This window comes from Condylura cristata, unplaced genomic scaffold (genome assembly GCF_000260355.1).
Source record: "Condylura cristata isolate star-nosed mole 26May11 unplaced genomic scaffold, ConCri1.0 scaffold00013, whole genome shotgun sequence".
Classification (NCBI taxonomy): domain Eukaryota; kingdom Metazoa; phylum Chordata; class Mammalia; order Eulipotyphla; family Talpidae; genus Condylura; species Condylura cristata.
Window position 1 is genome coordinate 19,063,392 of NW_004567114.1, and position 22,596 is coordinate 19,085,987.

At 53.4% G+C, this 22,596-nt stretch overlaps 1 protein-coding gene across 3 annotated transcripts in view; it reads right to left on the reverse strand.

The window, feature by feature from the left end:
- Positions 1-22,596, reverse strand: part of TMEM63C (transmembrane protein 63C) — a 61,807-nt gene that overhangs the window by 22,130 nt on the left and 17,081 nt on the right. For all 3 annotated transcript variants that reach the window (XM_012724467.1, XM_012724468.1, XM_004682054.2), the window contains 4 exons: positions 9,354-9,515; positions 8,805-8,884; positions 8,374-8,455; positions 3,279-3,316 (listed from right to left, as the gene is read on the reverse strand). In XM_012724467.1, the coding sequence (XP_012579921.1) occupies positions 3,279-3,316; positions 8,374-8,455; positions 8,805-8,884; positions 9,354-9,503 (350 nt within the window). In that variant the 5' untranslated portion in view covers positions 9,504-9,515. The remainder of the gene's footprint in view (positions 1-3,278; positions 3,317-8,373; positions 8,456-8,804; positions 8,885-9,353; positions 9,516-22,596) is intronic.

Sequence of the window (22,596 nt, forward strand, 5' to 3'; positions counted from 1 at the left end):
AGACCTCTGCTGACCCGCCTGCTGCTCCCCTCAGCAGTGTACTTCATGGATCTGCCTGTTCTGCTCCCTACTCTGTCTCTGGTGAATCCTCTCACGGCCCCCTGCACCTCTGGCCTGTACCCCAGTTCTGTATGCATAAATAAATTAATCTTTTTAAAAAATCTATGTTTACAATGGCCACTTTTGATTAAGAATAGTACTTGTTAATCGGAATGACATTGTCTTTCCCAAGAAGTTTCCTGGCTTTTGTTATCACCTTGTTAGGTATCACTTGACTTCTATATGTTTTGCAGCTTTCTGGATGGAAATAACTCAGGAGGTGGCTCTGTGGTCAACTTACAATGATTCACACTCCGTGTAAGTCTGAGGTGTACAGCGTGCTCACCTGATTCACATACTCATTACAGAATGGTTCCTACCAGTGAGCTAACATCTGTCTCCTCACATAATTTGCCAATTCTTTTTTTATAGTGAGAACTATTAAGATTTACTGTTTCAGCAACTTTAAAATATATAATCCCCTCATTCACCACAGTCACCATGATGTAGTTTATTGCCCAAGGCTGTATCACTGAAGTTTATACTCTTTGACCGCCATCTCCCCATTTCCCTAAACCCGGGGACCCCAACACTAGCCCCTGTGCTTTTAGACTCTTTTACGATGCACAGATAAGAAATGTCACGCAGGGTCTGTCGTTCTCTGGCTTGTTTCATTTAACACCAGGTTAACTATGTGGCAGGAGTCTCTTCTTTCTCCTAGACAATCCCTTCCTCTTCTTAATCAGGGGGGAGGCAGGTGGACACATGAGCCACGGAAAGTGGCCCCTAATCTCCTTCCCCTTTGTCTTCTCCCTGTTGTGTCCCTGGTCAGCATGACCGATCACCTGGACACTGGAATGAGCCTCCTTAGCTGCTCACCTGGCCTCTGCACGTTCTCAACTGGCCACCCCATTTCCCCTACCCCCACCCCATTCCTGCCTACAGATAGATTATTATCCTGAGTTGGGTCCTCAGGACCCAACTGATCCTGGAGAACAAAGCCGAGTGCCAAGACCCCAGCTGATCCTTGGGCTGACTCCTCACCCCCTCCTCTCCAGGTACAAAGTTCTAGCCACACCAGGCACCTTCTGGACACTCTGGCCATTATTCCCCCCCCCCCCCCGCACCAACCCCCCACCCCCTCCCGCTGCTCAGCTGTTTCCTTCTCAGGTTTCTTCCTTGTAACCTCAAAGTCCTTGCCTTCCTCCAGCCTCACTCAAAACAGTACTTCTCTTGACCTCCCTTGTTGGAAATTAATTTCTGACTTCCCCAGATGCCTTTCCCATGGCAGTTGCAGCCCTCCGGGAGCCGGTTCCCCACGCCACCCCATCATGAGCTGCATGTGCGCGTCCTGTCCTGTTTCTCCAACGAGGCCGTGCGGGCTGTGTGCACGGGGACTCTGACCTCCTGGTCCTGCTCAGGAGGGGCACTAGGGGTCTCGGGACCCAGCTCTGGAGGGTGCAGGAGGCGGAGCGGGAGGCCCAGGCTTCCTGATCCCGAGGGAAGGCCCGCACCGATGGGGGAGAGGATTCACAAACAGCCTCCGCAGCTGTGACGCTGAGGCCCCACTGCATGGGCAGCACCCACGGGCACCTGCCCCTGCAGATTTGTGCCAGCGCAGTGACCGCAGCTCGGATTTCAGGCTCACACGCGCAAGAGACACTGACCCACGTGAAGCCTTGGGAGGTTCTGCATGAACCCTGATTCCCCATCCCCAGCACAGACACCTTCTTCCTGTCCATGTGTACGCACTGACATGTCAGCAGACAGTAGAAAGCCAGTCTCTAAGTAGCCTAAGGGGTCCTTTTCTCCCAACCTGGACGATGCGATGCGCTCTGGCAGCCCCCGGTCTCAGCATCCTTTCCTCTGACTGCACAGATGGCTGCGTGACCCTCCCTCCTCCTCATCATTCATGAATTTGCTAAATCCGGGAACCTAGAACGAGTCTGTACAGCTTTTTGGATAACAAGCTCCAAATGTCCATACACATTATTGGTTATTTTTAAAATGCAAGAATAGTAAGTGCTGGTTGGAAAGTAAAATTCTCTGAGTCTGCTGACAGAGATTACCTCTGAGGAGGGGTCATCAGGAGGGACGTGAGAGACTGGAGGTGGACTTCTGCGCTTCTCAATGCAAATGTGTTTGTTTGTGCTTGTGCTTACTTAAAAATTACTAAAGCAAACCAGAGAAGGCGCCAAGAAATTAGGCTCTGCTTTACACCCCCCACCCCCAATGTGACACGACTCCTGACCCCCATACCAACTAGCTAAGCCACTTTCTTGGGATGCTGATGACAAGGAAAGCAGACCGGAGGCCAAGGCCTTGGGACACCCCCCCAGAGGGGCTGGCGCTCAGACACCAGCAGAGGCTGGTCTGCAGCCTGGTGCTCGATGCCTGAGGCCAGGGCAGGTGCCTTGTGGCCCCTCAGGTCCCAGGCCCTCCAGTCAGTCTGAGTAAGGTGCCCGGTGGGGTGTGCAGGGGTGGATGGGGTGGGGCCTTTGTGACAGTGCATGAACGCCCCCAGCAATGTCCTTGAATACAGGCTTGTGGGCAAAAGGCTTATGAACCTTTGCAGAAAAGCAAATCAGATCCCCTGGTGCAACTGGCCTCCGGGAAGCAGTGCAGTTATACCCTGAACGTAGGTATCAGCAGGCGTGGACAGACGCTGGGGGAGGCATGTGCAGTGTGGGTGGGTGTGCTCGGTGTTTACCTACACTGGGGCAGAGCTCTGACGAGGGTCTGCTCAGCTAAAGGATCTGGCTGGTAGCGGTGTGAGGGAAAAACAGGTAACCTGGGGTCTGTCTCCTTGTCAAGTGGGGTCTGGCACTGAAGATACCCAGAAGATGGGTTGGGGAAGGGGCTCTCTCTGAGGCTGATTAGCTGAGAGGAAGCCGGCTCTTCTGCCCGGTGTTTGTTTTGCTCCCCATTTTGACGAATATGAATGATGTTCACAAAAATAAAGCAAATATTAATACAAGAAGGATGTCCTTTTATGAGGTGGCTTCCGGAAAAGTATTTTTTTAGGGCTTCCTGGGGGCTGCGGAGAGGTGAGAGCCTGGGCTCTGTCCAGGAGTCATTTCACCCCCGTGACCCAGGAGGGCACTCAGCTGGGCCACTGAGGTGGTCAGTGGGGGCTCAGAACTCAGGCAGGTCAGGCCCAGTCCTGCAGCTGGATTCCCCTCCCTTTCTACTCCCCCACATAAGGCAACAGTGAGAAGCTTGGAAGCTCAGGCACTTACTTCATGGAGATGGTGTTGAAGAACCAGGTATAGAAGCCCTGAGGAAAAGGAGAGAAAGTGTGAGAAAATCCAGTTCTGGGAACCCAGGCGGCTGGGGCTGGTGGAGCGTGAGGAACATCCAGACAGGGCCTCCTTCCCAGGCAGGAGGCAGGGCAAGTCTGGGTCCTGGAAGGAGACCAGCTAGGCCTGGAATCAGCGGTGACGTTGAGGGAGCTGACTCCCTAGACTTGAGTTAACATTTCCCGATACTCCTGGCACAGGAAATGGGGGCTTGGATGGACTGAAGGGAGAGAAGGGGCTTGCTCTGGGGTGGACATTCGCTGCCTCCTCTGGGACGTGCCCTTCCCCGAAGCCTGTGGCCTGGAGGGCTGTCTGTCAGGCAGGTGTGGCTGTCTGTCAAGCAGGTGTCTCCCACTAATGGCAACATGATCCCGGGGAACCAGTCACAATTCTACTAAGGGGATTGGTATTGGTGTTGGGAGAGAGGCTCTCCCCTCTTCTGACTTTGCGAGTCTTGGTAAAAGCAACATAAAACCTAGAGAGATTTGGTGCCATCTTTGATGCCACATGCCAAGGGCTTATCTGAGAAGAGATTTGTCCTCAGAGGAGAGAAGACAAGAGGGGGTGGGGGAAGGATCCTGATGGCGTCGCTGGAGATGCTGGATCAAGCTGTAACTGAAGCAGGCGCTTCTCTGGGATTTCCCCACACTTAGCCACTTGTCACCCTTTTGTTGTAACCCTAGTCTGAGCTGGGTTTCTTCTCCCACGTAAAGTATACTTTTCTCTGGAGGGCTTTGCTGTCTGGAATTTCTGGGTGGTAGGGAAAGGCAACCTTGGCCATGAGGGAATGGGGGAGGGGATTGCTTGGGAACCAGCTGGTAGCTGGTGAAGCTATTCTGGTATGAGTTTCCTTTGGGGATTTCAGTGGTTTAGTGAAACCTTGGATGGGCTGCATGTTCTGATTTGCCCCATGAGCAAACCAGACAGACCCATTTGCCTGCCAGCCCCCCAGACACACATGGAGTCTGGAAGGGCTATTTCCCAAAGGAAGCAGTGAAGGTCCGGCAAACAGGGAACAGATGGAAGTCCCCCACTCCCTTTGGCGTAAGGCTCATCTCCCAAGTCCCCTCTGCTGTTGGGCTGGCCAACTGGGAAGGCCCATCTGGGGAAGTGTGCTCCTCAGGGGGGACCATTCCCCTACTGTCCTGGGAAACTGAAATCAAGACAGATGCCCAGGCAGAGGCAGAGCCACGGAGGGGGGCAGAGCGACCGGGGAGCCCCCAGGAAGGGGTTGGGCTGAGCCCAGTCTTCCCTCCCTTTCTGGAGAGATTTCTCCACTGTGAACCTTTGGGCAAACAGGTGCAATTTACTGAGGGAGCAAGTAGGTTTGCTGGGGGGCCTGGGGTGGAGGGCACACCTTCCTGGCAATCGCTTCATCTGTGCCGAGACAGATGCACAGGGGTGTACCACACTGGGTGGGTGTAGCCTGGAAATCGCTCAGGACGGGACCATCCCATGAGGTGTGACCTGTGTGCCCATGATGAAACTTTATAGACACGGATGTGTGAGTGAGCATCTCATGTGTGCGCACGCGCGCACGCACACACACACACACACACACACACACACACTACCCTGCACATAAATGGAAGCTCTAAAAGGCTTAAACCATTCAGAAAACATAGCAGGCCCATGAGGCAGATGCCACAGCCCTCGATCTCTTCTACCTCCCCTGTAGGAAAAGGCCACAAGATGACAGGAGCCAGCTCAGATGACACAACCCAGTGACGGTGGTTGGCTCGCTGAGCCATCCTCCCCACTCCCACCTCGTGGGTGACAACATCTGCCCTGACGTGCCAAGGCTCTGCCCACACCACGCAGCCTGGCTGAGCATCCTCCTCCTGGCTCTACTACCGTCGGGGCCACTGCTACAGGCCCCCTTTATCTAGCTTCTACCCTCCCCACTCAGTCATCATGATGTATCTCTGTATTTTTGTAAAGAACAAGATGATCTTTTTGTCATTGTGAAAAAAAAAATCCCACCAACAAAACCAAGCGCACAACCAACCAAGTGATGTTTCTAAACATAGACCCGAGAGCCACCATGCAAGGCAGGCGCCGCCGTCCTGATCCGGGGAGGAAGCCTCCAGGGGCAGTCGGTGGCTCCCCCCTGTTCCAGGCACAACCTGCAGGTGCAGGCACCTGGCCTTTGGGGGGATATCACAAAGGCATGCGGTCCGGCTCACTCCGCATCCAGCAGACAGGTGTCAGGGGCTAATCACACGCCGGGATGGACTGTGTCTGGGATGACGTGAGTGGGCGCAGGGCAGCACCTGCTCTTGTGGGGGAGCACACACTGATCATGGAGACGGGCGTCCTCAGAGACTGGGCTAAGAGCCCCCAAGAGAAGTCTGTATGTCCCTGAGTTTATAATAAAGGCCTGGATGCAGTGGTGTGGACAGGGCTCCCTGGTAAGTGGTGTTTGAGCTGAAATCCGAAGCAAGGTGTGTGTGGGGCAGGCGGGTAAGGGAAAGGCAATGTCATGAAGGCAAAGCAGCTGGCACTGCTGGAGATCTAAAGGATGGCGAGAGTGGCTGGGGGTGGGGAGTTAGAAAGAGAACAGGCAGGTGGGCAAGAGGCCTAACGCGAGAGACCAAGGCAAGGCGCCTGCAGTTCACCCGCGAGCACAGAAACCCAGCGGAGTGTGTGCTGGAGAATGTGAGGCTTGGCCTTGGGGTGGCTCTGGGTGGGGTAGGAGGCAAGTGTGGACCTAGAGAGAGCAGTTAGAGGCCGCTGCGGTCATCCACGCATGGGCTGATGGGGGCCCGGACCGGGGAACAGAGGGAGAGATGAGAGCGTAAGAGCAACACAGACTTGGCAATGAACTGGCCTGGCTCGGGCGCCTGGCAAGCGCGAAGGGAAGGGATGTGGCCGTGATGTCGCAAAGAGAAGGAGACCAGAGGTCTAGGCCAAGTGGGGTGCAGGGATACCGAGGCGTGTTCTGCACACGCTGAATCTGAACTGCCTCTATCATGGCCACGTGGCATATTCCAAGGGCCAGTGGACGTCTGGGATGGAGGCCGGGGGTCAAATTTAGGAGGAATCCGGTAGGGACGTGGGATTTTGTGACTTACAAGATAAATGGAGATGTGCAGAGATTTATTTTACATGTGTGTGTAACAAATTATTCAAATGACCGAAGTGTTATCAGTTCCATAAACATTTTCCTCACATTTATTTGGTCTTCATCTATACTTCTTATCTTGCAGCTCCCAAAACCTTTACAAACCCTAAATAGTGAAGTGATGAAAGTATTGGTGACTGGTTAACGAGGTGACTTGCTTGAGAAATATGTGGGCCGGGGTTGGTTGGCAGAACCAAGTGCTGGGTCCAGTCCCAGCCCAGACCTCTGGGGAAGAGAGACCTGGAGGCTGAGGCCAATTACCGGTGACTGAATCAGTGGTGCCTGAGAAATGAAGCTTTCACAAACCCCCCACGGAGGGGCGTTGGACAGCTTCTGGGCTGGTGGCCCTGCAGAGATTTGGGGAGAAGGGCAAACCTGGGGGTAGGAAGCTTACGCCTCTCGCCACACCAGGCCCTCTGCATCTCCTGCAGCTGGCTGTTCTCATAATAAATCGTGATCTGAAGGAGTTAAGGGGATTCCTGTGAGCCGCTCCAGTGAGTGAATCACACCTGTGGAGCATTGTGGGCGCCTCTGAGCGGCAGGCAGTGCCAGAGTGCAGGGAAAGGCCTGGGCATCTGGCTGGTGTCTGGAGGGAGTCTGAGCCCGCCACCTGCGGAACCTGACGCTACCTCCAGGTAGGCAGTGTTGGAAGTGAACTGCATTCTCTGACTGCTGGTGTCTGAGGGTTGCTGGTTGTGTGGAGAAGCAGAAGTGGGCCCGGAACCCTAAATGTGGAGGCAGAGCAATGAGTGTGGGTGATTCATTGAGGGAGAGCAGAGAGCGAGGTGGGGAGGGCCTGGGATCGGCTATGGGGACCCTGGGTGTGTGTGGGGGGTGTGGGTGGGGGTAACTTGCAAAGGGGGCAGGGGAGGAACAGAGAGGAAAAGGAAAACCCAGAGCTAAATTTCACGCAAGCAGCTGGAGTGCCTGTTTAGGATGAAAGAAGGCCGGTGGCAGGTGTTTCTGAAGGATGAGATGAGAACTGGGCAAAGTCCATGGAATTTCATGGCATGGGATTGTTGATGACCTTGGGGGCTGTCTGGAGGAATGATGAGGTGGTGCCGTGTTTGAGGGGTGGGAGAGGGGAGGTAAGAAATAGAGATACTAGCACAAAGCCCTTCAGGAGCGTCTCTGTGATGGTGAGGGGGCCAGGCAGGTTGGGGGCCTCCCTCCCCCCCTTTCCTGCACTCAGGTGCCTGCTTGAGGTCATGGCACCCTTATCCAGCGCCGTGTACACTTGGGCTGTTCCTGTGATTGTTGGGAGCCTCCTTGCCCCCTCTTCCTTCCTGCACTTACCACCACCCTACAGGCAGCTCTGTGAGTCTTTCACCCGGGAAGACAGTGCCTTGAAGCAGGACTTGTTCTGTTTTGCTCACGTCCAGTGCCCAGGCCAGCAGCTGGCACACAGCCGTGCCCCACTATGAGCCGAGTGAGTGAAGCAGCTTAGGTGGAAGGTGGCATCTGAGCAGAGGGCAGGGGAGGGGAAGACCACTCTCCCTGGGGTGGGGCTGGGTGGCAGGAGGTTGAGGTAACCCCTGCCTGATGTCTGGAATCTCCTCTGCGAAGTGGGGAGTTGAGTCCTTGGATAGAGCCGGGGCTTGGGGCAGGACTGGGGCTATAAGAAGGGTTGGACATTTGAGAGAACTAGAAAAACCACCTTTAAAAAATCTCTTCAAAAAAAAATCTCTTCAAAGTATTAGAATTAGTGAACACTTAACTCGGCATCCTAGAAGGTAGCTACGGTTAATGACGCCATCAGCCTGATGAGGAAACTGAGGTCTGGGGAGGCTGAGGAATGTGCCCGAGTTTGCCTCCTTGCTAGAAGTGGTGCCCTCGTCCTTCCTGGACACACCAGCCTGCTGCCCCCGCGAGGCCCCCGCCCCTCCCCTCTCCTCCCCCACCAGCGCTCACCTTGTCCTTGTCTTCTATCTCCAAGGAGATATCGGAGGGCGAAGTCTTCTCACTGTGCTCCCCATAGACCAGCGAGGTCATGCTGCAGCCAGGAAAGGCAGAAGGGGGTGGGGGAGGAGGAAAAGGCGCCTGGGTCTCTGTAATGCTCCCGGGCTGAGGGCAGCAGAGGGTCCTGCCAGTGGCGGACACGCATCCCCTCTCGTGTGAGCACACAGCTGTGTGCCTAGAGAGCAATCCCCTTCCTGGGTGCCCGCACATCTTGGGAGTCACAGGGCCCAGAATGCCTGAGATCCGAGGAAAAAGTGGCCTGGTGCCAGCCGTGGCTGCCCTCAAAGTCGCCTCTGTCAGGTGGGCTAGGCGGGGGCAGGGCAGGTGAGGTGGCCGCCCGCCAGGGCAGCACTCCAGGGAGCAAGCGGCAACTCAGCCCTCACCTGTCATTGTGCATCAGCAGAGCCAGGCGCCCGTAGTCCCACGCGGCTTTCCGGAGGAAGGAGTAAATCACAATGAGGAGCTGCAGGCGAATCGGGCGAGAGAGTGGAAGCCTTCCCCCGGCCGCCCGTGTGTTCCCACGGGGAGTCCCTGTCCCCGGGGCTCTTAGGGGCTCCCCAGTTAGGGGGAGGGGCTGTGACTTTTTGTTTTCCCAGTGCAGCAGCATCTTGGCTTACGGTGGGTGAGTGCTCACATTTTGCTGGGCTGTCAGACAAGGGACTCCTCGAGGGACAGCTAGGGAATGGCATCCCACATAGCCAGGTGGCATTGGGGCAATGGCGTGTGGAAGAGAATCTGGGGGTTTCTTCCTGCTCCTCCTGCCCCTCTCCCCTGAGGCCCACCCACTGGGGCCCCTGGGGGCAGGGTTGACATTCGCACAGGCCCCTCCAGCGTCCGTGTGGACGGCTGGGGCCCTCGCGGCATCGCCTGGGGAAGCTGGGCTGTCTGCCCTGGCACAGACCTCCCTGCCCACCGCAGAGCCCTGGACTCACCAGCCACAAGAAAACATTGATGAACAGCACTGTAGGGACACCTCCAAAGGGCTGCCCCTTCAGGACGGTGCTTTGAGACTGGAAACACTCGTCCATCGATATGTTATGTGTTTTTTCCACCACATTCATGTCGCCCGGCTGGACAGCCATCCTGGGAGCTCCCTGGCAAATAGATGGGTCTCCAGGTCAGAAGGAAGGGCTTGCACATCAGATCCCATGCCCGGTGCCAGCCTGTAGGAGGCCGAGGCAGAAAAGAAGCCCAGAGAGGGCTACAGGCCTCTTCTGGGGAACAGCAGCCTCCCCAACCAGGGCCTGTGAGGAAGAGTGCCTCAGACCTCCTGGGAGAGCTTTGTGGGCTACCAGTGGCTTCAGGAGTTGGGAGAGATACACAGAAAGGAATAAGGGACTTCAGGGCAGGAGATGGGCGTGGCCTGGAATCTGAGGCTCCTGGTGCTAACTTACAAAATCAGAATAAAGAGCATGATGAACTTAGTCCTGGGAAAAGGAAGGAGATGCACCTCATTGGCATCTCACAAGCATAGGGAGCCTCTTGCTTATCTTTCGAGTTCCCCTAAATTCTGTGGCCTCTTTTGCCCAGGCTGCCCGGTTTTATTGGCTGGTGAATGTACAAAGGCATGTTTGCCCGAGTGTAAACACACAGGAAGTTACATGGAACATGGCACGTTTTATAAGGAAGTGTCTTGCCAGACTCAGAGCAGCTGCAAGAGCATTTCTGGGGTCTGGTGGAGGATAGAGCCGGGGACAGGCCCAGCGGGGGACTGCGGTTCCGCTGCTGGCCACTGGAGGGAGCCAGTGCTGAGGAAGCTGGCGGCGGTAGGGTGGTGAGCCTGCTGAGGGGTCCCCACTTCTACCTGAACCAGGGGTCCAGTGAGGCTCGCCCCCAGGGTTTATACCCTTGCCCGTCTTTATACCCAGGTTGCTCCTCATTACCACAGGCAGTCTGGCAAATACCTTCAGGCTGTTCTTGTCTTTCTCTCTGTTTTATGGTGTCAACTGATGCACCAAAGTTTGGACGTTTGACAAGTCCAGTCTAGGCGATTTTCTTTTACGGACCGTGCTTTCCGTCTGGCATCTAAGAAGTTTCTGCCTGACCCAAGGGCTTAGAAGGTCTTTACAGGCCCTTCATGCTGGCGCAGCACTGCAAGCTGGCTGCGGCTGCTTCAGTGCCAGTTCAATCCCCCCCCAGGGTCGTGACCCACATGGCGCGGCAGACCTCTCCTGACCTGCCCGCTGCTCCCCTCAGCAATGTACTTCCTCGATCTGCCTGTTCTGCTCCCCGCTCTGTCTCTGGGGAGTCCTCTCACCGCCTCTGCTCCTCTGGTCTGTACCTCAGTTAGGTATGCACAAATAAATACATCTTTAAAAAAAACCTTACAGTTTTAGCTCTTGCATGGAAGCCTGTGTTTGAGTTAAGCCTTGTGTCTGGGAAGGGAGCTCGTGTTTTGGTATGTGGGTGTGTAGTTATTCCAGCTCTCTCTTTAATAAGAGGGAAGAGCTCAGAGCCTCTCACTCCAGGCTTCCCAGGGCAGGACCAGGCCAAGCATGTGAAAAACACTTGGGGCTGCTGCGAGTTATCACCACGCATGGTGCGGGCAGGCCTGTCCGGCTGTGAGGAGCCCAGGTTTCCCTCTGCTCCGTGGAGGTCTGAGTCCTGGATGCTGCTCTTTCCCGTTCCCCATCTTGCATTCCCAAAGTTCCTCTCTCTTCTCCCTTCCTTCCTTGCCCAGAGAAGGGCTGAGGACCCACAGTAAGTCAGGCTCTGGGTCTAGCAGGCTCTGGGTCATGAGGCCCCCGACTGGGAGACAGGCAAGTAGGCAGGCACACACCCCTGAGCCCTCCATCAGTCCAGGCATGGGTGCGTGCCCCCCTTGAGTGGGCAGACTTCTGCGAGGGGCGGGCGGGGAGCACGGGCAGGGGAGACTGGACAAGGGACTGGGAAGGAGAGCGAGAACAGTCCTGGTATTAGCAGAGGCTGAAACACCTGTTTGTTCTTTCATCTGCCCATTTGTTCCTTCAATGAGATTTTTTAAAGATTTATTTTATTTATTTATGCATACAAGAACTGGGGTACAGGCCAGAGGTGCTGAGGGTGAGAGGATTCACCAGGGACAGAGTGGGGAGCAGAACAGGCAGACTGACGAAGGACACTGCTGATGGGAGCAGCGGGTGGGTCAGGAGAGGTCTGCCACGCCATATGGGTCCCTGGCCGGGGATCAAACTCACGTTGTGGATAGCTTGACAGTAATGAGACTTAACCCATCTGCCACCAGGGGAGGACCCTTCTTTAATGCGAATGTGTTGAGTATCTATTCTTGCCTGATCCCAGACAGAATCTGAACAAACATAAGGTCCTTTGGGGGCATTCACGGCTTTTGGGATTTGGGGAGGTCTGTCCCAGGCTGCTGTTCTGCCTGGGAGGATCCCTATTTCCTGGCCCCAGCTTCTAAGCATGGGGTGGGGTGAAATCTACCCAGCAGGGTTGGGTCGGTATGCACTTTCCCCTCAATATGGCTACTCCTCAAGAAGGGGGGACGAGAAAGGAGACAAGAGAAGGGAGACTCACCCCCATCTTGCCATCCTCTCCAGCTTTCTCAGCAGCAGAGAAATGAGGGAGGCTGTTGCCGTGGAAACCTAGAGCAGCACCGGCCTTTTATCTTTACCCCTTCACCATGCCCGGACCCTCCTTCTTTCTTGAGGCAGAGCTACCTCTTGGGGAGCTCTGGGAAGAATGGACCCTGAAATCACGTGTGCTAAAGGAACAGAGGGCAGAGTGGCTCATGCCTGGGTGGTGGGCACATGCCTGCCCTTTTTGGGCACAAATGCCAATAGCAGAGCTCAGGGAAGCCTGGAACCAGGTCATCTGATCCACCCTTGCTAGATGAGTGGGCAGCAACCTCACTTCTCTGAGCCCCAGTTTCCACATCCAGACAATCCTGCCTCACAGGATTATTGTGAGATAAAATAATTCAGATGCAATGTTGGCGAGGATGTGGAGAAAAAGGAACTCTCCTGCATTGCTGGTGGGAATGCAAACTAGTACAACCACTATGGAAAACTGTTTGGAGGTTCCTCAAACTGCTAAACATGGAGCTTCCCTATGACCCAGCAATCCCACTCCTATCTACCCAAAAGACACAAAAACACTGATTGAAAAAGATACTTGTACCCCCATGTTTATTGCTGCTTTATTTACAATTGGAAAAACATGGAAGCAGCCCAAATGCCCAAAAGTAGATGACTGGATTAGAAAGATGTGGTACATATATACAATGGAATATTACTCAGCAACCAAAAAAGAGAAACACATGTCTTTTGCAGCAACTTGGATGGAGCTGGAAAAGATCATGCTTAGTGAGATAAGCCAGAAAGAGAAAGAAAAATACCGGATGGTTTCACTCATAGCAGGAGTATAATGGACCAGGCGAGAAAATAACAAAAATAATGAACAACCATAGACCAGAGACATTCTGTGGGAGTGGAGTGGGGAATGGGATCAAAAACGGGGGGTGGGAGGGAGGGAAATGCACGGGACTATGGTGGTGGCACAGGGGCGATTTGGTGATGGGAAACCCGTGGGGATTACAATGGAGATGAAAAAAAAATGTGCAAAATGATGTAAAAATAAACTTTAAAAAAAAAATAATAATTCAGATGCAGCCCTCTGCACAGCAGCTGGGAACTGAGTGTGCTCAGAAGAGGCAGTGCCATCAGCATCAGCTTAGTGGCGAGGGACCTTCCTGACCAGTCCTAGTCTCCTTCCACCTGCTTCGTCCCTAACAGGCAAGAGAAGAGTGGGGGGTACAGAAAGGCGCTCCTAGCTCCTCAAGCTGCAGGCGGTGGCTGTCGCCTCTGGCCTTCCTGTGCATGTAAAGCCTGTGTCAGCCTTGTCTGGGGTCAAAGGATGGGCAATGAAAGGTGGTGGTGTGACAGGGGGCCCCTAGGAAAAGGGGGAGTTCCAGGTTCCCTGCCCCACCCTGAGCAGAGTAAAGGAGAGAAGAGAAGGAATGTGAGGAGGGAGGAAGCAGGATGGAGAGCCAGAAGGAGACCTGAGGAAGCCACATGGAGCAGGGAGCATGTGATGAAGAAACCAGGCTTGTTTCTTGGCCCTGGACTGGGTGAAACAGATGTGGACGAGAAACCTGTGGGGAGGTGACTATGGCAGTGTTTATCTTGATTTTGATTTTGCTCTTTTCCTCCCAGACTTGTCTGGCCATTTCTGACCCTTTTCTATGGGTCCCGGCCAGAAGGTGCTTTCGTCTTGTGGCAGCTTTCAGGCCTTTTTTTGGCCGATCCCTTTTGGGTGGACTTTTGCCCACAAGGACACTGGTAACTTTGGGTGTTTGATTTAGAAATTATAGTTTTTGTCTTCTGTGTTGTATCCTCACTGCAGTAAAGTTCCTTTTCATTAAAGTCTTATATGTTTTGTCTTGATGTGGCAGATGGCAGGACCTATTTAGAGCAGGCAGGTTTGGGGGTGCAGGGGTGCCCCTCTCTCCCCCCCTGGAATGGTATTAATGCTGGTTCAGTGAGTCAGGATTTCCTAGTCCCCACCCCAGTCCTAGGCTTCTGGGGTGAAGCTGGAGTCTCAGCAGTGGAGGACTCGCTTCCTGGTGCCCCGATCTGGCCTGGCTTCAGTGACTGCTGACCTACCACCAGGCCAGCACTGAGCTCCCACCTTTACTTCCAGATCAGGTGGGCACCAAGTTCGAGTCCTCTACGTGAGAAGCTGAAAACCCAGAACCAGGCCAGAAAGTCGTAGAGAGGGCCCAACCTTATTAACAGCTAGCATTTATTGAGCACTCAGCACAGGATAAATACTACGTAAAAAGCAGCTCGTTTAATCCTGACAAGTACCCTAAGTTACTGGAATCACCCCTAGATGAAATAAAAAATCAAGGACCAGACTTGTCAGTGGTCACAAGTTAAAATGGCAGACGGTCACTTCAGCCCAGCCAGTTTGTAACCCTCTGCTCTGCTCCACCCCAAGTCCTTCAGGCCTCTGCTGAGCTGGGCGAGGCTGAGGAAGAGAATGACCTAGTTCAGGGGTAAAGCCCTTCCCAGGCCTCTGGGGCAGTGCAATGGAGTGTGGCCTGAGGGACCCCAGGAGAGCTGGGCTCAGGTCCGGCAGTGTGGCCTGAGGGAGGTGCCTGCTCTTCTCTGGGCCACGGGCTCCTCGCCTGAATGATGAGTGGTTTCAGGGGAGATTTCGAAGGTGTGACCTGGCCTAGGACTCCAGGAGTCTCCGAGTCACAGCACACAGTTGCTCAGCCTGTGTTTGCCAGCTCTGTCCAGGCCCGCCCTCCACCACCCCGAGTGTCAGGCCTGCCTTTTGACTTGGAGAAGCAAATCACCGCAGCCATAAGCCCTATCCTAGGATAAGCGCCGTGGATGGATAGCCGCCCATTCCACCCACCCCGACTGCTCCTCCCTGCCCCCCACCTACTGTCCCTAGAGTGCAGAGTGCCACAGTGCCTACCCCCACCATCTGGCCTCCACTGGCTCTTCAATAATTCATCACCTTTTTGTTAATAATAAGGAATGACTATTGCCCATGGTTCTGGACCTTGAACAGATAAACCGGAGTTCTGGCCATGGGTGTTCTCTTCTACCTCCCCCTCTCTGAGTCTCTCCTTGTATCACTGCTTTTATGCTCGTTTAATTCAGACATTCTCCCCTCCTCCCTCTCCCCCTTCCTAATCTTTCCAGGAAGATTCATCCTCTGTGGCTCAGATTCACTCTCTCTGTAGGGGAGCCGGATGCTCTGAAGGAGAGGGAGGAGGAGAAGGGGGATTGCTGCACTGAGGGTTCTGCCAGTGTCCACCCCCACCCATCATGGCAGCTGGCCATGAATCTTCCCCTGACTATCAGTAAGCTCAGCCTGCTCAAAGTGCCCCGAGGCATCAGTCACTTCATGTCTTCACAGCAAAGGAAGGTTTATCCAAATTTACACAGAAACTGGGTGCCGACAGGCTAAGAGCTTTACCTAAGGCTGGGGAAAGTAGAGTGTGGGGTTAAAACTTGGCTTTTCTGGTTCCTCATTCAGTGCTGTCTAGCTGGGGTCAGACTGCAGAGATGGATGTGTAGGGGAGATGTTAGAATCACATGGAAGGAGTTTAGATTCAGATATTCAAGCCCCACTCTAGACTTTAAAAAGAAAGAATCTCTAATCAATCCTTATCTGCAGTCAGAATAGAGAAACGCCAACTTAAGATTTCCAACTTAAGATTTCCATCTAGATTGGAGGTTCTTGAAGCTCTGAAAGAAGAAGGGAGGATAAGAGATTTGGGGATAAAGGATGGTAGCTCAGTGTGCCTTTAATCAAGCTGAGAGACATCCTTTTATTTTCCTCTGATGTCACCTCTCTGTATCCACACCTCACTGGTACACCCCTGTCCCAGTTCATTCTGAGTCCCTGGGGTGATGGCTGGAGCCATACCAAAGCCACATCACCTCCTCTCTGGAGTCCCCACCCTCTGGAAGTGCACCTACAGTGGTCTGGTCACTTCTACATGGGCACCATGCCTGCCCATCTCCCACCCACATCTCAGAGCTCATCATCCTGCTCCAATGGAGCTTGAGCCACTTCCTGCACTTGACAGAGACCTTGGTCTCATCAGAATTTGCCTCTGGGTTTAGCTCAAAGCCTAGTCACTTTCTCCAATGGCTGGCCAGGATTTGATCTCACCCCAACCCTCTTTACCAGCTGGCCTTTGCTACAACTACCTGGTCTGTCCTTTCACTTTCCGTACATATGGGCAGTCAGTAGCCCCGATATATCTGTGGTCCCCTTGACGGCAGAAGTCATGTCTCTTTCTCAAACTTTCCATAGTTCTCCCATGTTGGAGGCCCCAGGGAAATACTGGTGCTTCTTCACCCAGGACCGCACTCAGGGAAGGACATAACACAATGGTGGTTTGCACAGTGTTGAGAATATACTTGAACCACTCATTTTTGTCTCTCCACAGCACCAAAGTTACCAAGTCTTGTTCCCCAAACCACAGGATGGAGTGGAGGGAGCATGTAAATTTGGATTAGGAAACTGGGTGTAAATCTGGTTTTGTTATTTATTAACAGCTACTGAATCCCCTGCTGCCCAGTTTTCTCTCCTAAAGAAATATGTAACTATGTCTATCCTCTGATGTCAGGATAGTTATGCGGATTGAAGAAGATAGTGCCTGGAGACTTTTTAGTAAAATATGAATACCCAAAATGGTGGTGGATATCTTTGCAGTCCTTTTACTAAGACTGAAGCCAGAGTTCCTTCAGAAACCTCTAAGTGGTCCCCTTCAGTCAGCACTGAAGCTCAAGCATGGGATGAATGAATTGGGGTTCCACCTTGCCATCCGGTGCACTACAATAAAGCAGCCAGCAGCTGGGACCAGCAGAAAGGTCTGTCAGCACCATGGACAGCACCCCAGAGGGCCCATGTTCCTGCTGCTCAGTCTGTGCCAGGGTTCTGTGGACAGAGCCAGGTAGGGCTGGTGGGTCCCCCCTAGACCAGTCATACCAGCTGACAGCTACAAAATGAGCTGTATGTGCAGGCACCGTGCCAGGTCTCTGAATGCATTCTGGGGATGAACAAACCAATCAGACTGTATGTTGGTTGTGGCCAATGGCTTCAGCATTCATCCCTATCTCTTTCCAATGGGCCTTCTCAAGCTGCAGAAGCCGGGAAGCTAAAAACTACACTTCCAATACTCCCTTGCAGTTGTGGTTCTGAATGCACATCTGACTCCATTCCATCAATTAGATGCACTGGACAGAGAACACAGGGGAGCGAGGTGCACTCAACTGCTGGAGGCTGGGCCATGCTCTGCTGACAAGCAAGGCTGAGGAGAGGAAGGCACTGGTGCAGCAGATCAAGGCTCTGGCCCAGGCTCTGGCTCCCAGCAGCGGGGGTGAGAGGTGGTTGTGGCACAGGCTGCTGAGGCTCCCTGATGTCTGGCTTACAGAGGAGCAGGTGTGAATTCAAACTCCAGAAGTACCACTCTGGCTGTGGCTGAGGAGGTGGGTCAGCAGTGCTCTGTAGATCCAGATCCTAAACCTTCTGGTGGTTTTATGAGGGCATCATTCCCTGTATTTTTAATTTTGCTCAAAGTTCTCAGTGCAAAGAACTGGTTGGTTTGTGATCCCATCTTGTGGGCGGGGTCTACCACCTCTCTGTGGAAATTAAGCGACTAGCCCAGATTGGCAACCAGTGAGCACAAGGACCGATGCCAGGACAGCCGATGCTACAGACCCTCCTAGCCCCTTTGCTAGAAGCCACTCTCCTGGCAGAGAATGACAACCTAGCAAGAAGGAATGGAGTCTCCAAGCTGAAGACAGAAGCTAAATGGAAAAAGGCAGACACTGACAGGGAATTCAGGGGGTGCACTGCAGGCCCAAGTAAGCACAGCCCCCAAGAAGGCCTCAAAAGAAGAAAGGAGAAGGAAACAGATATTTGTGGTGGGGGCCCTCTTCTAATAGGGGACTCCGTTTACCATCACTTATGCTCCCCGAACAAGCTAAAAGTTAGCATCCTAAGAGGGAGGTATCAGTATACCCATTTTACAGGTACAGTAACAGAGGCACGTTTGTCCCTGGCTAGGGAGGTGACCCACATGGCACAGCAGACTGCTCCTGCCTTGGTCCCCTCAGCAGTGTACTGCACTGATCTGCCTGTTGTGCTCCCCACTCTGTCTCTGGGGAATCCTCTTAGCTCTCCCCCTGCAACTCTGGCCTTCACCCCTGCTCTTGTATGCAGAAAGACATAAAATAAAACTTTAAACAGAAAAGAAAAAACTATTTCATATGAACATGTGCTGTTGACTAAAATTAGCCAAAAAGAATACTTAAAAAGAGAGGCTTGTTATCTCAAGGCACAGTTAGCTTCCCTTCCTCCTGCAGCAAATCCTCCTCTTTGCTCTTATGGGCCCTTGTTTCAAGCTCTCACTGGAGCTGGTGAGGGGACAGAAGAGACGGAGGGCTCAGCACCTCCAGCTCTGGTGTGGGCTATCTACTCGGAAGAGCCAAGGGCTGGGTCTGTACCACCCCTCCCCTGACCTGGGCTGCACTGTGTCCCGGTACCCAAGAGTGTTTATCGTCATCACTTCGCAGGATGACAGCCCTGATGGGACAGGGCTGGGTGGTGACTAATGAAGATACTGAGTCCCATCTTGCAGGGGTGAGTAGCCTGCCCGGGATCACACAGCAAACAGTGGTGAGGCAGGGTGGGGTTGAGCAGGACTCCCTGTTCCTTCTGACTCCTGAGCTCTGGGGCCCTGGCCCGCTCCGGGGACAGAGGCTGGGACAGTGGAGGTCTGCCGGGCTCTGGGTACCATTCCCATCTCCCTACAGAAGCCTCAGCTCTTACACCTGGGCGGCTCCTCTCCTCCACACAGGCCTCTGCTCCCCTCCCCGTGCCTCCCCTTTGTGGGAGGCCTCTGAGCCCTCTCCCCAGTAGAAATGTTCCACTGTGGACCTAGGTCAACAATGCACAATGCCACCTTCTGTGAGCGCAGTGTTAGCAATGACATCCTTACTGCACTCGCTTATTCTTTCCTGAATTCTCTACTGGGTCCTGGGTGCCAAGGGGAAAGAAATGTGCTTCTCCCCTCACAACCTGGTTCTCAAAGGAGGGTGATGAAGGTCTGGACAAAAGGAATCTGGGACCGGGAAGGGCTGAGCAGTCCAGGCCAAGCCACCGACACACCTGCAGTGTCCCAGGGTCTTCCTGGATAGGGTGGGCCGGAGGGGCCCTGCAGGTTGTGAGGGTCAGCAGAGGGATTTCCGAGGCTCTCTGCAACGAGACCAACATGGCCTAGCTGTTACTGCTGCTTCATCTCACCCTCCGTGACCCTCCTGTGTCCTTCCTCTACTTCCTGGAGCGGTCTTCCCTCCGGCCACAGGGTCTAGGTGTTCGCTAGTCCTTTCCTTGGAATAATCCCCCTCCCACTAGGTGGCGCATTCTCCCACTAGGTAATCTCAGTTTTTGTTGCCCTAGAAAACAAATCCAGACCAAGTCCAGCCCCCTTCATTCCATATGCTCATCTTTAGCCTTGGAGCATCTTGGGAGACAAACATAGGTAGGCACCTAGCGGTGGCTACCAATACCGATACCGACAGCTCCTTGGGTCCAAATCGTGGCTGCTGCGGACTTGCTCCATGTGCTTAGGCAAGTGTCCTCAGGCCCTGCGCCTCAGACTCATTTGTAAATCACAGGTGCTAGCAGCATCTACTTTCTCGGATGGCTGTGAGGATTAAATAAACCAGCGCGCACGGAACACCAGCCCAGCCCAGCAGCGGCTCCGTGCAGTCAAGTGTTATTTTCCTTGTTATACCTAGTACATTGGGTGTCTATTGAGGGAATCACATAGCAAATGGCTGACTCCCCCAGTGGATGGAAAGCTCCTTGACAACAGAGCCCAGGGCTGTCTACTCATTTTCTCTGCTGAGCTGGGGAGAATTCAGTGCTTTACAACATCTGTTGAAGGAAAGAATGATTGGCTGTGGGGAGAAGGTAGGTCTCACTGGCACAGTGTTTTGGCTGGAAAGCCTCTTAAAATCGAACCTCAGTCCCTCCCCGCCTTCTGTAGAATGGTAAAGGGAGCTGCTGGCTAGCATTTCCCTGGGCTTCCAACCTCACAAGACTGGGCGGCCCTGTTAGGGCCATCGCCCCAGGGCTCCGCTCCATCAGTAGATTGAGGCCAAGGCAGTCATTCCTGTGTTGATTTAGAAAAAAGTGTGGCTCATCTCATATCTGAGTGTGGGGAGCAGATACATTCCCACCACCACTGGGTGAAGCTGCAGGCTTCAGTTCCACTCTGAGTTATTGCTGTAATTCTTGTCTCCGTGGTAACAGGTCCAGACTCAGACTTCCACTAGCAGACCCCTCTGTGCTAAAATCCCAGCAGTGCTGTTCTCTCACCACTTTGTTCCCTGATGGTTCCTGTGCAGGCATTCTGAGAGCACTGAGCAGGGAGGGAGGAGGATGCAGCCATGGCAGAACCCCCATCACCCCAGTCAGCCCCTGGTAGAGCCAAGAAGAAAGTGCTCAGCAGCAGGAGCAAATGGGGAGGATGCCCGTTCCCCCCTGCTCCCTTCAGAATAGACTCAGGGGGACGGTACCCCAAATGCAGGGAGATGGACTAGAAGCTTTGCAACCTGTATCTAATGACACAATGAGTCCTGGCTCCAGGCAGACCCAAAGAGCTGTTGATGAGTCACTGATGTGTAGATAGAACCAGCCTTACCTGAACCCCTAGGGAACTAGGGAGGAAAGATAGGGAGCCCTCAAAGAGACACAGTCTTCTGGAGAGGCCCCAACAACATGAAAACAATGATTAGAGCAGCAGGGGATGGACGCTGCTCAGTGCAGGATGCCCGGAGTGCACGCCACAGGGAAGCTGCCTTGGCGCACCTGCTGGAGCCAGAATTCTCTCTGGACCCAAGAACCTCCTGAGAGTGGATCCTCCCAGAGGGGACTAGCTGCAGGCTGGGGCAGGGTGACATGACTGACTTTTCATTTGATCATTTTTTACTTCTTGAATTTATAGGCCTGCCTAGCCAATTCCAACAAAACCTAAAAGCAAAGACCAAGATGAAAAGTGGCAGCGTGTGATGAGTGGCACAGGGAGAGGGTGACGTACTTTGTGCTGGGCCCTCAGGGAGGAGTGAACAGCTCCGACATCGAGGAACTCGTCAGCCCTAGGACCTCAGAGTTCTCATCTGCAACCAGTGCCTCTGTCTGTCTGTCTCCATACCAGTGCACTTGTGAGGTGTGCATGTCTCCCCAAAACTCATGTCCCCCTAGCAACATAGAACATGAGCCTCTATAGAAACAGGATCTCTGCACATATGATTCGTTGCAATGCTGTCCTTAGACGGAGGCTGTTGTGAGGGCGGGTACTGGGTGATGCGGCTGCTAGTCAAGGACTGCAAGGAGGACTGGTGACCACCAGAAACCGGAAGAGGGATGGCGGGGCTCTTCCTGGGTAACAGCAGAGGGAGCACAGCCAGGTCAACACCTTGGTTTCAGACTCACGACCTCCAAAATGGTGAGAAAATATGTCATTTGTTTTAAGTCACCCAGTTTATGATGTGTTACAGGCGCCCTAGGAAATGAAGACAATAGGACTATGCTTTTGTGCTGGTGTATACTGTGTGCATGTATCAATGCAATCTGTGTGTGGGATCTGAGTATCTTCTGGGTATATCGGATATGCTTGAGAACATGTTTGTAACTATGAATTTGGGGTGTTTGTGTGTATTTTGGGGTACATGAATATTTATATGTTTGTGTGCATGTTGAGTTGTATATGTTTATGCATGTGTGTGTAATTGAGTTTTGGTGTGTTTGTGAGCCTATATGTATATAACCAATGATCTTTAGGGTCCTTCTTAGCCCTAACATTCTAGAAGTCTGCCCTTGGTCCCTGCTCAACTTGGCCTCAAGGGGCTGCTGGCCAATGGCAGTGGGGAGGGGCTAGAATCAAGGTCAGGTTAGAGGCCCACCTCCTGGGAAATGGGGGTTCTACAGGAAGAGTGTCTCCTAAGGTACCCATCCTGTCAGCAAAATGGCCTCACGCTCAGGATTGTGGGTCCAGCAGGTGCCATCCTCTGGCACAAACTGAAAGCTTCCTGGAAGCCTTCACAGAGCACAGAGTCCAAGGAAGCTCCACCCACTCTCCTCTTTGGGTTACTTTAAGGAAGATGAACGAACGTCCTGCTGAGACACAGAACAGTCAGTGGCTCTCCAGTCCCGGTGCAACATCACCTGGAGGACTCTTTTTACATGGAGAGCTTGGCCCCCCAGTTTCTGATGCAGTAGCTCAAAGAGCATCTCTGACAATTTCTTGGTGATGCTCACATGCTGGACTGGGATGTGCCTTGAGAATCACGGCCTCATTAGAAGTGTCACTGGATGAGGCCTCCTCAACCTCCTCACTTTCTCATGCCTCCCTGGCATCCTGGTCTTCAAGAGTGTGCCCTGGAGTCAGACTTCACAACTCACTCTTTGGTCTGTCTTCCAGACAGCCTCGGGAGATCATTTATTCAGCATAACAAAGGAGCAGGTTGTTTCCAAGACACAGGGCACCATGGTTTAGGCTCAAGATTCTTGTGGGTACATAGACCCCCAAAGAAATGGTGACAACCTAAGTGCGCTCTGGAGACCAGGTGAAGAGTGTGGGAGCAGAGAAGAATGTTTACTTCAGCCCTGGGCAATCCCAAAAGGCTGCCTGGA